At 40.0% G+C, this 14611-nt stretch overlaps 1 protein-coding gene across 1 annotated transcript; it reads right to left on the bottom strand.

Moving 5' to 3' along the window:
- Positions 1-1820: 1820 nt before the first annotated feature.
- LOC116271287 (U3 small nucleolar ribonucleoprotein protein MPP10) lies at positions 1821-5739 on the bottom strand. The gene is given in 4 exon segments (XM_031658247.1): positions 1821-2219; positions 2687-2726; positions 2728-3286; positions 5307-5739. Coding segments are annotated over 3 exon segments (453 nt in total). The 5' UTR covers positions 2955-3286; positions 5307-5739; the 3' UTR covers positions 1821-2033.
- Positions 5740-14611: the final 8872 nt, after the last annotated feature.

Below are 14611 nucleotides of genomic sequence, written 5' to 3'. Positions count from 1 at the left end.
GGTTCACATGGTTTGGTGGCATAATTTTTCCACTGTGCTGTGTTTGCATCACTAGTCATGAATGAGAGACTGTGTTTTAATGCTACCTTTGTCACGTTTGGGTTTTCATGTTCTAATAGTTTCAAAAAAAAAAAGTTTGAAAGTTCTACTTTATATGTGAAAATTGCAATAAATTATTCGTGATTTACTGAAAACTTCACTTGAAGGTCTGATATAATTTCAAAGCAAAACCAAACCTTTTTCTCTTTTTTGTTAGGGGAGGGTGGAAGGAATGGGATGGGAGGACACTAACTCATTGATACTATGTTGTTTTTTTCCCCCCTTTAGAATTTATCTTCCAGGGACAATCTGACAATGATGCATTTAATTTAGATTCGCAGATTTTAAAAATAATTCTTTTGACATTCTTGGTATAGTGTATTTGCCTGCTTTCCAGCTCTGCTGCCCAGGCTGGAGTGCCATAGTCCAATCATAGCTCACTGCAGCCTTGAACTCCTGGACTCAAGCGATCATCCTCGATAAGCCTCTCGAGTAGCAAAGACTATCGGCTCACGCTACCAAGCCCAGCTAATTTTTTAAATTTTTAGTGGAGTCGGGGTTTCACCATGTTGCCCAGGCTGGTCTCGAACTCCTGGGCTCAAGCAATCCTCCCTCTTCAGCCTCCTAAAGTGCTGGGATTACAAGTGTGAGCTACTGTGCCTGGCACTATTCTCATTTTTATTACAATAAAATTTTAAGATTGGATAAATAATACCAATTATTGCCAAATTATTGCAGCCAGACTACATCTACTAAAATTAAATGAAATTTCACTTGTCTGAAATCATGACATACTTTGGAAGATATGTTTGTCATGGTATTAATTAAAATTACAGCTATCTGGCACTCACCAAAATCTGTGAAGCACCTTAAAGACATAGGCTATATCCTGCAGAGCAGTCAAAACAGTTACAAGAAGAGGCTCTCAGGACAGCTTTGTCAGGAGAGACATACTATACATATAAAGACATAAGGGAGAGAGAAAAGAAACAACTATTTTACACACGGGCCCCAAATGGAAAGCTACAGGGTGGGTAATGCAAGCACTGGCTTTTGCAAATCAGATGCTTTCCATATGGCATCTCCATATAGTGTGCTTTTGCTTTAGAGACTAGCAAGATTTTCGGTTTTCTATTTGTTTGTTTGTTTGTTTGAAGACAGGATCTTGCTCCACCGACCAGGCTGGAGAGCAGTGATGTGATCATAGCTCACTGCAGCATCGACCTCCTGGGCTCAAGTGATCCTCCCACCTCAGCCACCCGAGCCACTGGACTACAGGCAAACGCCACCACGCCCCACTAATTTTTGTATTTTTTGTAGAGACAAGGGTTCACTATGTTGTCCAGGCTGGTCTTGAACTCCTGAGTTCAACTGATCCTCCCGCTTCAGACTACCAAAGTGCTAGGATTACAGGCGTTAAGCCACCGCACCTGACCAAGATATTTGTTTTCAAAGGGTGGTTAATAGTTACAATAAGAAAAATAGGGAAGGCTGGGGCACAGTGGCTCATGCCTGTAACCTCAGCACTTCGGGAGGCCAAGGCAGGAGGATCAACTGAGGTCAGGAGTTCGAGACCAGCCTGGCCAACACAGCGAAACCCCATGTCTTCTAAAAATACAAAAATTAGCCAGGCATGGTGGAATGCACCTTTAATCTCAGCTACTCAGGAGGCTGAGGCAGAATCACTCGAACCCAGGAGGTGGAGGCTGCAGTGAGCCGAGATTGCGCCATTGCACTCTAGCCTGGGTGACAGAGCAAGACTCCATCTCAAAAAAAAAAAAAAAAAAAAAAAAGACGAAAAATAATAGGGAAGATTTGTTAGTAGTCTGTAAGTTCCACAATCATGTCAAGCATATTAAAAATTCCTTAAATTCCTTTTTTTTTTCTTCAGAGTCTTGTTCTGGCTATCTTGAGAATATCTGATAGGAGAGAATCTAACTTCTTAAACGTATCTGAAAACCACAAGTACAAACACATGATTGGGCAATTCTAGCTCACAATGTAAAGGATGGTTCAAAATACTCACATTTCAGAAATGCTTAGTTCTTCTGCTTCTTCTTCAGCAATTTCATCATCTTGTTTGAACCCAGCTCATCATCATGATCACTTGCTATGTCTTCATCACTTTCAACTGGATCAAAAAAATCTTTGTACCTCACATTTCTGGAACTTTCACCTGACTAAAATAAAAAGATTTTTAAAACTATTAATTAGGAATAGAAAAATACATCATTAACACATGCATATATATTTGTATGTATACTGTATGTCTGCATTACTTTCTAACTTAACAACACTACAAGTCAAAAATAGTTACTAGGTGAAATTGGCAACTAAAAACACTACCATAAAACTATTATAAGAACAACTGTAACATAAACTGAATGGAAGTACAGATTCATGTATAACCGATAAGATAGAGCATAATATTTCTTAGCTCTAAATCTTCTAACTACATCTCTCCTAGAAAAACAGAACAAAAGCTAATTTGAAGAGGAAAGTGCTCTCTCCTCTCTCAAAACTTTACCTTAAGTTTTTTTTGTTTTGTTTTGTTTTGTTTTTACCTTAAGTTTTTTTACTTCCAAACAGTCCCCCTTCATCTTCACCAGAATCAATATCTTCAAAAAAAAAAATCAGTATCTTCCACCTCATCATCATTATCATCTTTTTGTTCCTCTTCTTTTTCTGTTTTCTAAATAGGCCTCCATTTCAGAGAGTCGGGAGAATTTCTCGTCTACTGTGGACTTTTCTCTTGGTTTTCCAAGTCCTTTGTTTTGCACCTTGCTCTGCTGTTCCAATTTGTTGATATCAAAGTCAAGGTCAGAATCCACATCACTGAAAACTGGGCTTTTCCTCAGTTCAAATTTGCTTGAGTTTTTAGCTTTCTTACCCACCTCAGGATTGTCACCACCCATATCTGACACTTCCTCTTTCTCCTCTAAATCTTTTAGGTCCTCCTGGCCACCAGCGTCTGTCTCTGAACCAGCCTCTTCACGCTCCTGTTCTTCACTCTCTGGGAGAAGACTGATATCTTCACCTGCGTTTCACTAATTGCATTTTGGAAGTGTTGTAAAATTGGTTCATTTTGCATTTCCAGTTGTTGCAAAGTCTGCTCATCATCAAAACTTTCTATCACAAGTTTTTATAAAGGGCTTCCACGGATCCCACTATTCTCTAATTAATTTTATTAAAGTCATAAAGTACTTTTGTTAAAGAAGTGAACTTTGATGCCAGTCCATCTTGAATCCTATTGGGAGGAATTAAATGAGATTTAGAATTATAGGTAATAATTTCACAGCCCTCTTAATTAAAAGAAAAATAAAAACTCCAACTCTTCTCTAAAATCAAATTTGAATGAAGTGTAAGTATAGATGCTGGCCCCAACAACATATAAGCTGATGAGCCACAATGATATATAAAACCTGTCAACCAAGGATTTGTGAATCAGCTGTATAGATTTTAGGCAGGAAAAGCATTATAAATCGACTTGCTTGGAGATATATAGTGAATTAGCCTTAAATTATCAACTCAGCTACATTATACATCACTCCATTCATTCATTCATTCATTCCCTTATTTCTTCAGTGATCAACATTTGTTTTGGCTACAGTGGTCAAGGAAAACCTCTCTTAGATGTGACATCTTAGATGAAACCTACACATAAGGATAGTTTTATACAGATGGGGTAACATGTATTCCAGGCAGAAGAAACAGCAAGAACAAATTCTCTAAGATGCAATTCAGTTTGGTAAGCCAAAGGAATAAAAAAATGAGCATGGCTCTAGAGTGTGATGGAGGCAGAAGGCGAAGCTGGAGAGACTGAAGGGAGCCAAATTCTGCAGGGCTCAAGGGTAAGAGTTTGCCATTTTAAGCGTAGTAAGAAAACATGAGAAGATTGGCCGGGCGCGGTGGCTCAAGCCTGTAATCCCAGCACTTTGGGAGGCCGAGGCGGGTGGATCACGAGGTCAGGAGATCGAGACCATCCTGGCTAACATGGTGAAACCCCGTCTCTACTAAAAATACAAAAAAAAAAAAATAGCCGGGCGAGGTGGCGGGCGCCTGTAGTCCCAGCTACTCGGAGGCTGAGGCGGGAGAATGGCGTGAACCCAGGAGGCGGAGCTTGCAGTGAGCCGAGATCGCGCCACTGCACTCCAGCCTGGGCGACACAGCGAGACTCCGTCTCAAAAAAAAAAAAAAAAAAAAAAAAAAAAAAAAAAAAAAAAAAAAAAAAAAAAACATGAGAAGATTTTAAGCAGAAGGACGAAATGATGATTTACACGAAGGAAGAAGAAAGGGAGGAAGGAGGAGGAGGAAAGTAGAGTGATTAGAAGGTTGATGCAGCATTCCAGGCAAAGGATGATGGTGATTTAAGCTGGAGTTAGAGCAGTGAATATGCTGAGTACAGTTTAGAGGTAGAACTGACAGGATTGCTAAGGAATTAGATACAGAATAAGAGAAAAATGAAGACATCAAAATAGCAGCCTAGTTTTATGTGTGAGCAAGTGGAAAGGCAGAACTGCCATTTACTGCGATAGGCAAGGCTTGAGTGGTGGAGCATGGGGAAAGGACTTCAGGGGATGGCAGAGTACAGGTGGGTAGAAACAACATTCTACTCTATTTTGGACACAGTGAATTTGCGATGCTGAGGGTACCAAAATTTTAAAAATTGTTAAAAGCCTTACAGTGCGGTTGTGTGCTACTGAATTCCAACTAAGCTGAGTCTGTAGTTGCTGTGAGCCAGGGACTCAAAGGAGAGGTTGGAGTTAAATGAGTCATAATTTTATAGATCATATTTGAAGTTCTTCAACAAAGTACGCATAAAACGCTTGTGCTGGGAAGAGACATGAAAGTTCTAATTCTCAAGAAGCTTAGTTGGGGTGGACAGACAAGTGACAAGTTTGTACTTTCAATAAAGTATGATGACAGTGAAACACTGAGTGCTTTAGGAGCACATACGCGGAAGGAGAAACCAACACAGTTTGTGTGTAGGGGGATGGGGGCAGTAATAAGCCTCAAGGGGAGCTTCTAGGCGTTAATAACTGAGGTTAGGTTCATTTCAATAACATTCAACTGAGAGAGCCATACTGTAAAAATTTTTAACCATTTTGAAAATTTTGATAGTCTAGGAAAGTATAAACTCTGAAATGTGGGGAAGAGTGGTTTACATTTCCCCTTACCTTCCCTTAGCTCCACAATTTGCCAGGAGTCTGCAACTCGCGTCCACGTGCGACCCCAGTCCCACCCAAGCTCGGGATCTGCGCACTTACGTGAGGATGCACTGGTGCCAGCCGGTGGCTTTGCCGACCTCTGTGAGACACTGCTCCAGGGTCTGTCAGCGCCAGGCCCGCGGGGCCACCATGGCTGTCTGCTACTCCGGACACAAGCTGCAAGTAAGACAAGAGAGCCGCTAGGAAACGCACAGCAAGGATGCGCCTAGCGCAACTTGGAGCTCAGAGTGGAAAGTTCTAGGGCTCGCAGGTTCCGGACTCACCCCCAGCGGGAGCCAATGGCAGCGCAAGCGCTTTCGCGTGTGCAGGGGGGCGGGAAACAAAAATTGCCACTGGTCAACTTAAGCGCCTTTGAACTGTCCCCAGACTTCGTTTTGTACTTTTCAGGTGCCCACAAGGGATGGCGCCTCCTGGCTTTAATTTCTGCTTTAGGTAAAGTGGGTGTGTTATATGCAGTAGGAAATCAGCGGCCTTTGCCACGCCCCCTGCCGGGTGGGGTCGCCCCGCCCCGCCCCGCCCCGCCCCGCCCCGCCCCGCCCCGCCCCGCCCTCCAGGGCGCAGCTGGCTGGGTCAGCCGCTACTGGGGTCGCCGTGGAGATGGCGGGCGTGCTGAAGGCTGCGGCCGCCGACGTCTCTAGGTGAATACCGGGAGCCAGTGAAGGTCGCTGTGGGTAGGGCATGTGGGAACGGAGGCCAGGGGGAGAAGGAGACCTCAAGGTGGTCGAAGCACCTTGATGCATTCTGTCCCCCGGGGCGCGTTCCACGGCTGCTGCCGGCACCTAGGCAGAGGGTACCTTCCAGAAACACCTCAGCTTAGCTCGGGGATGGCCTCGTGCATGAGTCCCACTGCCACTTGGGAGCTGTGCGCCCTGGGCGCTGCACCTTCCAGTATGTGGGCCGTTGAGGCGGGGGATCTTGCCCAGCGGGTTCGGCAGGGCAGGGACGGAAGTAAATGGAAGCCGGTAGGTAAGTGTTATTTTACCGGGCACCCATAAAGAGGCTGGGGAGAAACCAGAAAGGAGAGCAAGTCTTGTTAAAGAAAAAAAAATTCAGCTGAACTGCAAGCATGACCAGCATTCTGTTGGGAACACTCAAAGAAAGGTCAGTGTTGTGAGGAATACAGAAGGAGTTACTTTTCCACGTGCCCTAGTAAGTTTATCATCGCGTGCATAAATGGAAAGATAAAGCATGTGGATTTAGAAACTTACTTGATTTCTCTCTTCCTTCATTTTTTTAATTGTCTAGATAAAATAAGTTATGACAGAAACTAGAGTTTTCTGAGTCTCACTTTCTTTTCATCCTTTTTTTCCTCTTTCTCCTTTTATGAGAGGCAAGTGTTTCCCTTAATCTGAGATTACGTGCCAAGTGGTAAAGGCCCAGAGTTACTCCGGGACATTCGTGATAAATCCTTCTAGCACCAGAGCCCACATTCTTAACCATGAGGCATACTCACTTCTTAGGTGATACACGAAATCGGAAGGTGAAAATATAAATTAAAAAATGAATATTCGGGAAAAGGTATTTTTATATCTGTATTTTTAGAACTGCACACTTTAATGATTGACGGTTTGGGAAGAGTATGACTTCCAACAGGCCATATACTTATTGCAAGAACTGAATGCAGATAAAGATGCATTTTTGTTTTGTAACTTACACTTCTTGGCATAAAGTAAAGGAAAAATGAAAATAGTGTATTCCAAAAACTGATTTTGATTTGTCCTATTAAGATACGTGAAACTTCATGGCTCCATTTGTGTGTGTGTGGTCGAATATATGTAAAGTAAAATTTAGCATTTTAACATTTTTGAGTGTATAATTCAGTGGCTTTAACTACACTCACTTTGTTGTGCAACAGTCACCACCACCCCTCTCCTGAGCTTTTTCATCTCACCAGAACTGAAACTCTGTTCCCATTACACAACACCTGCCCATTCTCCTCTGACCCAGCTCTTGGCAACCACTGTTCTACCTTCTCTGTGAATCTGACTACTCTAGGTGCCTCATATGTGGAATCATATACTGTTTTTCTTTTCTGTGTTTGGCTTGTTTCACTTAGCATAATGCCCTCAAGTTTCATCCATATTGTAGCATGTGTCAGAATTTACTCTTTTTTTTTTTCTTTTTTTGAGAATGAGTTTCACTTTTGTTGCCCAGGGTGGAGTGCACGATCCCAGCTCATCGCAAACTCTGCCTCCCTGGTTCGAGCAATTCTCCTGCCTCAGCCTCCCAAATAGCTGGGATTACAGGCATGCACCAGCACACCTGGCTAATTTTGTATTTTTTGTGGAGACCGGGTTTCTCCATGTTGGTCAGGCTAGTCTTAAACTCCCGAACTCAGGTGATCCGCTTGCCTCAGCCTCCCAAGTTGCTGGGATTAGCAACCACGCCTTTTTTATTAACACTTCTGTTCTTAAGTATCTTATGCATTTATTCACACATGGTTGTACACTGTATTTTATTCATGCAAAGCAACCTTTATTGGAATAATTGGGATAATCGCAAATTATACATTATGGTATTCAAAATAATGCAATTCTGCTGCACCACTCTGAAATGGGAGGCAGAGAGACCTAAAACTGAAGAGGTGTGAATTTCTACCAATTGAGGGCCAACCTGAAATAAAAATATCTTTAAAAAGTTAGCCTGATTGTCAGTAATCATTTCATAATTTATACATATATTAAAGCATACATTGCATACATTGTATTCATTGAAGATACATAATTTCTATGAGTCCTCATACCTCAAGCTGGAAAAATATTACTACAAGTCAAAGGAGAAAATATAATAATTAAAAGTTCAATTCACAACAAACTTTTCAGAACACATTTTTATCAGATATAAAGCTCTGTTTCATTTTAACTCCTTTATTCAGGGTTCTCCATCCAGTTTGCTTGGTCTACACAGTTTCACCTTTGGATTTTTATTGTTGGATCATCTCTTCTTTTTTTCTTTCTTTCTTTTTTTTTTTTTTTTTTTGAGGTAAAATTTACATGACAAAATTAATCCTTTAAAAATGTACAATTTAACCGCAATGATCACATTCACTGGGTTTATGTGACCATCACCTTTGTCTATTTCAAAACATTTTCACTGGCCGAGTGCAGTGGCTCACGCCTCTGGTCCTAGCACTTTGGGAGGCAAAGGGAGGAGGATTGCTTGCGGCCAAGAGTTCAAGACAAGACCAACATGGCGAAACCTTGACTCTAAAAAAATACAAAAATTAGCCGGGCGTGGTGGTACATGTTTATAGTTCCAGCTACTCAGGAGGCTGAGGCCAGAGGATCACCTGAACCTGGGAGGTCACGGTTGTAGTGAGCCATTATCATGCCACTGCACTCCAGCCTGGGCGACAGAACAAGACTCCGTCTAAAAAAAAAAAAAAGAAAAAAGATGTGTTTTATGTGATCTTTTATCTTGAAGACCAGGAAGAGTTTATCTTTAAATGTCCCATTTTACTTCATGTGCCCTTAACTACACAATTGTAACTTACTCTTCACCTTTTTTTTTTTTTTAATCCTAGTACGTGGATAGTTATGTTGATATATTTGTTTTTAGCCATAGCGAGTTTTGATGTGCATTCTTGTCAATATTGTTTGGTTCAAAAATCTATAAAGGCTAATGATTTTACTAGCTTATGACTTAAAGTTTACTGTTTTAGGAGAATTTTCCCAAATACTCAGTTGACTCAAGTTTATTTCAGCATAAATTTCTTGCAACATACTTTTAAATATTATCCCTTATTAGTTTATGCCATTGTTTTATTACTTTTTTCCTGGGACTCCAATTTTGTGAATAGTGCCTTTGCTTAACTTTGATTTCTACCACTTTTCTGTGACCTGTTTTTTCCTTATGTCATTTTCATTCTCCCGGTTGTTTGTCTACCTTTCTTCAATGCTAGTCATTATTTTTTCATTTGAGTCTATTCTCTTTTGTGACCTCGTGGTTCTCTTTTTCTTTAGAAGGTAACTTTTTCTTTCTTTCTTTCATTTCTCTTCCAGCCTTAATTAACTATATTTTCATTTCCTTATGTTTTTGCCCATTTTTGTTCTTTTTTTGTTTTGTTTTGTTTTTGTTTGTTTTGTTTTGTTTGTTTTGTTTTTTTGAGACCGAGTCTCCCTCTGTCACCCAGGCTGGAGTGCAGTGGCCGGATCTCAGCTCACTGCAAGCTCCCCCTCCCGGGTTTACGCCATTCTCCTGCCTCAGTCTCCCGAGTAGCTGGGACTACAGGCGCCTGCCACCTCGCCCGGCTAGTTTTTTGTATTTTTTAGTAGAGACGGGGTTTCACTGTGTTAGCCAGGATGGTCTTGATCTCCTGACCTCGTGATCCGCCCATCTCGGCCTCCCAAAGTGCTGGGATTACAGGCTTGAGCCACCGCGCCCGGCCCCCTTATTTTTTAGATATCAGGTCGTGACAGTACTTATCAGTTCAACTACACCAAGGTTTCTGAAGACAATGGTGTCTCCACCCAAGCAGGTTGTAAATAAATTCCAGATAGAATCTGGCATCACCCTGGAGGAATTCTAACTTCACACTGTTGAGTGTGAAGTCAACACAACATCACAAATTTACCAAGATGGCTTCAGAGTAAACCAGCTTTACACAGCACATTTGAAAAAAAAAGACACATTTATTCAGGGTCATGATCAGACTATTACATTTAGCAATCAACAGCATGAGTGCAAAAAAAAATCTACATTAAAACCCTTCGTTGGAATGTTTTACACTTTCCACATAATAGAAACTAAAATAACCTGTTTTACAATTAGTTGAAAATACAGTCCTCGAGTTTTTTGCCCATACACATGAGTATTTGTCTAAAACATGTTTTAATATGTCTTAACACGGACATAAAACATGTCTTAATGTGGACAGCTTAACCTAAAAGCCTGAGTCAAAAGGTGAAAGTTACAGAAGACTCTGGGAGGGAAACGTGCAAAAATAGGTACAAAATGCCTTTTAACGTAGGTCAGTGGGGAAAACAAGGGCTTAGGTAACAGGGCAGCTAATGGGCCTAGTGGATTAAAATGTTCAGTTTATTCCTGAAACCCAGACTGGCTGCTGTAAGTTGATCTGGTGCCTTGGTCATTCGTGGCTTCTTTCTTCTATGTCAGCTCTGTCTTCTCTATGCTTCCTCTGGAGGAGGAAGCCTTGACACAAGTACATATGGATTGTGTTTTTTTTTTTTTTAACTTCTGAAATTCTATCTTAATTACTCAGCTGATTTGTGCTCCTTTTTAGAAAAGGGAAAATGGATTAGCATTTGATAAGCACCTACTGTTAGGTACTTCTAGAGACTTTATCACTTCCTATCTTTATTTCTTAGGGGAACTGTAAAAAGTAGTTAATTATTTCTGTTTTGAAGGTGAGGGAAAATTTAGAGATATTAAGTGCTCATGGTCACAAGATGTTAAGTTGTAATTAATAAGTAATTTGTGGGAAAATATTTTTAAGGATATTTAAATTTCTTTTTATCAAAATTTTAACCACTACCTATAGCATTCCTATATAATGATTCCTATAATAAGCCAGTTATTACAATGAAGACTGAAAAATGGTGACTTTTAAAATACTATTCTTTCTACATTTGTAATTATTGCTTCTATGAGTAAGAACTTTCCCTTCTTCATTTATTTATTTTTTATATCGGTAGGCACTCATGGATCTTCATTTTATTCAATAGGTTATGACATGTTACTATTATTATTGATTTAAATGCTGAAATTACCCAGATTTCTTCCTGGGAGTCCATTCAAATTGGCTTCTGTATCCTTTTGACATATACCTATCATTTTTATTGTTTCCTTGTTTTGTTTTGTTTTTTTGCCCAACGAGATATTTTAGGCTTATTTTGTTCTTTCCCTGTCCCAGCCCTGGAATCTGCCATTTCTCCAAAGAGCTTTGATTCCTTTTTGTGGTGAATGGAATTGTTGAAACCAAATCTGGGTGCTAGGTGTACACATTGCCACTACGGTATCATTGCTTATAGACTCTCCCAGGGAACAAATCTGTATAAACATGCCTACACACATACATATGTATGCACACATATCTGTGTCTGTCTCTAAAAAACATTAATTCATGCTGAGACTAGTCTAGTACCATGGAGTTCATTCCTCTCCTTCCTGGCTGCATGTGTTAGTCCTTTCTTCAAAATGGAGAACCTGGCTCCCATTATCCTAAATATATTTACTCATTTGCTCAATTGTACAATCCTAGTTTTTCTTTTAACCCATATGCCTGGCCTGTGGAAAGCAAACCTACTAACTATAATTTAGTATTTGTGTATGATTCTTATCATCTTTTTTTTTTTTTTTTTTTTTTGAGATGGAGTCTCGCTCTGTCACCCAGGCTGGAGTGCAGTGGCTTGGTCTCGGCTCACTGCAAGCTCCGCCTCCCGGGTTCACATCATTCTCCTCCTCAGCCTCCTTGGGACTACAGGCACCCAAGACCGTGCCCGGCTATTTTTTTTTTTTTTTTTTTTTGGTATTTTTGTAGAGACGGGGTTTCACCGTGTTAGCTAGGATGGTCTCGATCTCCTGACCTCGTGATCCACCCGCCTCGGCCTCCCAAAGTGCTGGGATTACAGGCGTGAGCCACTGCACCTGGCCTGTAATATAGTTTTGTTCGTATTCTGGTTATGGGCTGGATTGTATCACCCCCAAATTCATATGTTGAAGCCCTAAACGCTAGTACCTCAAAATGTGACTGTGTTTGGAGACAGGGTTTTTAATGAGGTAAGTAAATCAAAAGGAGGCTGGTAGGGTGGGCCCTAATCCAGTCTGACTAGTATCCTTATAAGAGGAAATTTGGACTCAGGCACCCACAGAGGGAAGACCATCTGCAAGCCAAGGAGAGACCCCTCAGAAGAAACCAAGCCTGCCAACACCCTAGCTGGTACTGCCAGTTTCCAGAACTGTGACACAACTGGGTAACTGTTATTTAAGCTGCCCAGGCTGTGGTGTTCTGTTATAGCAGCAACAGCCCAGGCTAACTAGTACAATTCTATTTAGAAATGTCCCTCTGTTCTTCATGATTTTTTAAAATTATATGGGACGTTAATAAGAATCCAGAATTCAGAATTACACAAAAACAATTCATATGGAATTATCATTCCCCCTTTCTCCTTCCATTTCTTCCTCATCCAATCCACTCCTATAGGTAGTCTCATTAGATTCAGTTTCATTTTTTTATTTTTCCTTGCAAAAATTAGCTAATACATGTAAATTTTGTTGATGCTTCGTTTCATACAAAAGGTAGCATCCTGTAATTTTTTTGCATTTTACTTATTTCACCTAACTGTATCCTAGAAATCACTGCATATGAATTCCATGAAATTTTGCTTATTCATTTTTATAGTATCATAGTATGCATTGAGTATGATATTAGTTTGCTAGGGCTGCCATAATTAAGTACCACAAACTGGGTTGCTTAGCAGAAATTTATTCTCTCATAATTCTGCAGCTAGAAGTCTGAGACCAGGATGTTAGCAGGGTTTGTTCCTTCTGAGGTCCTTCTGAGAGAATGTGTTCTGTGCCTCTGTCCTAGCTTATGGTGGTTTGCTGACAGTACCATTCTTTGGGTTGTAGACACATCACTCCAGTCTTTGCCTTTGTCTTCACGTGACTTTTTTTTTCTGTGCACGTGGCTGTTCTGTGTCCAGTTTTCCCCTTCTTAAAAAGATACCAGTCATATCGGATTAGGGCTCTCCCTGATCACTTCATCTTAACCATCTGCAAAGACCCTGTTTCCAAACAAGGTCACATGTACAGGTACTGGGTGTTAGGACTCTAACATCCTTTTGGAAGACATAGTCTACCCGTAACAAGTATGTACCATACCTTATTCAACCGTTCTATAGAAGAGCATTTAGGTTATTTTCAATATTCTGAAATTCTAGACACACTGCATGTTGTCCACATGTATTTTCATATTATTCAATGTGTGCCTTTCTGCTTCTGTACCTTTCAGAAGTGTGTTTAAGTTTTCATCACAAAGTTTTTGTGCATTTCTAATTAACCTTTTTCCTAAATTATTTTTTGCTACTGTAATGGGATTTTTGTAGTGTTATTTTTTCTAACTTATTAATTATATGTTTGAAGACTATTGATATTTGTTGGTTAACTTTTTATCATTTTACCTTGCTGAATTTATTGTTTGAGCTACTTTTATCTTTTTATTGTTAAGGCTTCTGGATATGCTGTCACATCACTTGCAAAAAGGAATTGCTTTATGGTATATTTTTCAATTCATATATGCCTCTGATTGATTTCTTGAATCTGAGTTTATTTCCATGTTGATCTTGTATGCTTATATTGCTGAAATCACTTATTAGTTGAATGAATTATTTTGAAGATCCTTTGGGATTTTCCCCATAGTTCCTTATATTATTTCCAAATAGGGACAGTTTTACATCTTCCTTTATAATCTGTATGTTTTTGTTTCTTGACTTACCATGCTTGCTAGAAATTCCAGTACCATATTGAATAATAGTGGTGAAAAGTGGACATCCTTGTGTTTTCCTTATTTTAGGCAGAACACATACATTCTTTCTTTAAATATTATGTTACCTATAGGTTTGGGGTAGATGTTCTTTATCAAGTTGTGGAAGTTCTACGCTGTTGATAATTTTCTGAGCATTTTTATCATGAATAAGTATTGAGTTTTATCGAACGCTTTTTCTACATCAATGAGTATGATGATGTGACTTTTCTTTTCTGACATGTTTGTATGGTTAATTACATAGATTTTTAAAATATTGAACCAGCTTTGAATCTATGGAAGGAATCCCCCTTGGTCATGCCATTTGATTCTTTTATAAAATGTTGAACAATATATATTTGCTTGCATTTTGCTAAGAGATTTTGCATCTAAATATAGAGATACTGGTCTGTTGTTTTGTGTGGTTTTTTTTTTTTGGTTTCCTGGTCTTTGCTTAATTTTGGTATTAAGGTTACTGGTCTCATTAAATACATGGGAAGCAGTCTCCTTTTCTGTTTCTAGGAAGGCATTGTGTAGAATTGGTGTTAGTTCTTTAAGCATTTGGTAGAGTTTGGCAGTAAATCTGTCTGTGACTGGAGATTTCCTTTTGGGAGTTTTTAAATTATGAATTTGACCTGCTTCTTTATTTTATTTTTTATTTTTTTGAGATGGAATCTCACTCTGTCACCCAGGCTGGAGTGCAGTGGCATGATCTCAGCTCACTGCAACCTCTGCCTCCCAGGTTCAAGCGATTCTCCTGCCTCAGCCTCCTCAGTAACTGGGACTACAGGCATGCTCCACCACACCTGGCTAATTTTTTTTATTTTTCATAGAGATGGGATTTCCCCATATTGGCCAAGTG

The sequence above is a fragment of the Papio anubis genome, chromosome 18 (assembly GCF_008728515.1).
Source record: "Papio anubis isolate 15944 chromosome 18, Panubis1.0, whole genome shotgun sequence".
NCBI lineage: Eukaryota > Metazoa > Chordata > Mammalia > Primates > Cercopithecidae > Papio > Papio anubis.
The sequence above is the reverse complement of the archived record's forward strand: the minus strand, read 5'-3'. Positions and strand labels throughout refer to the sequence as shown.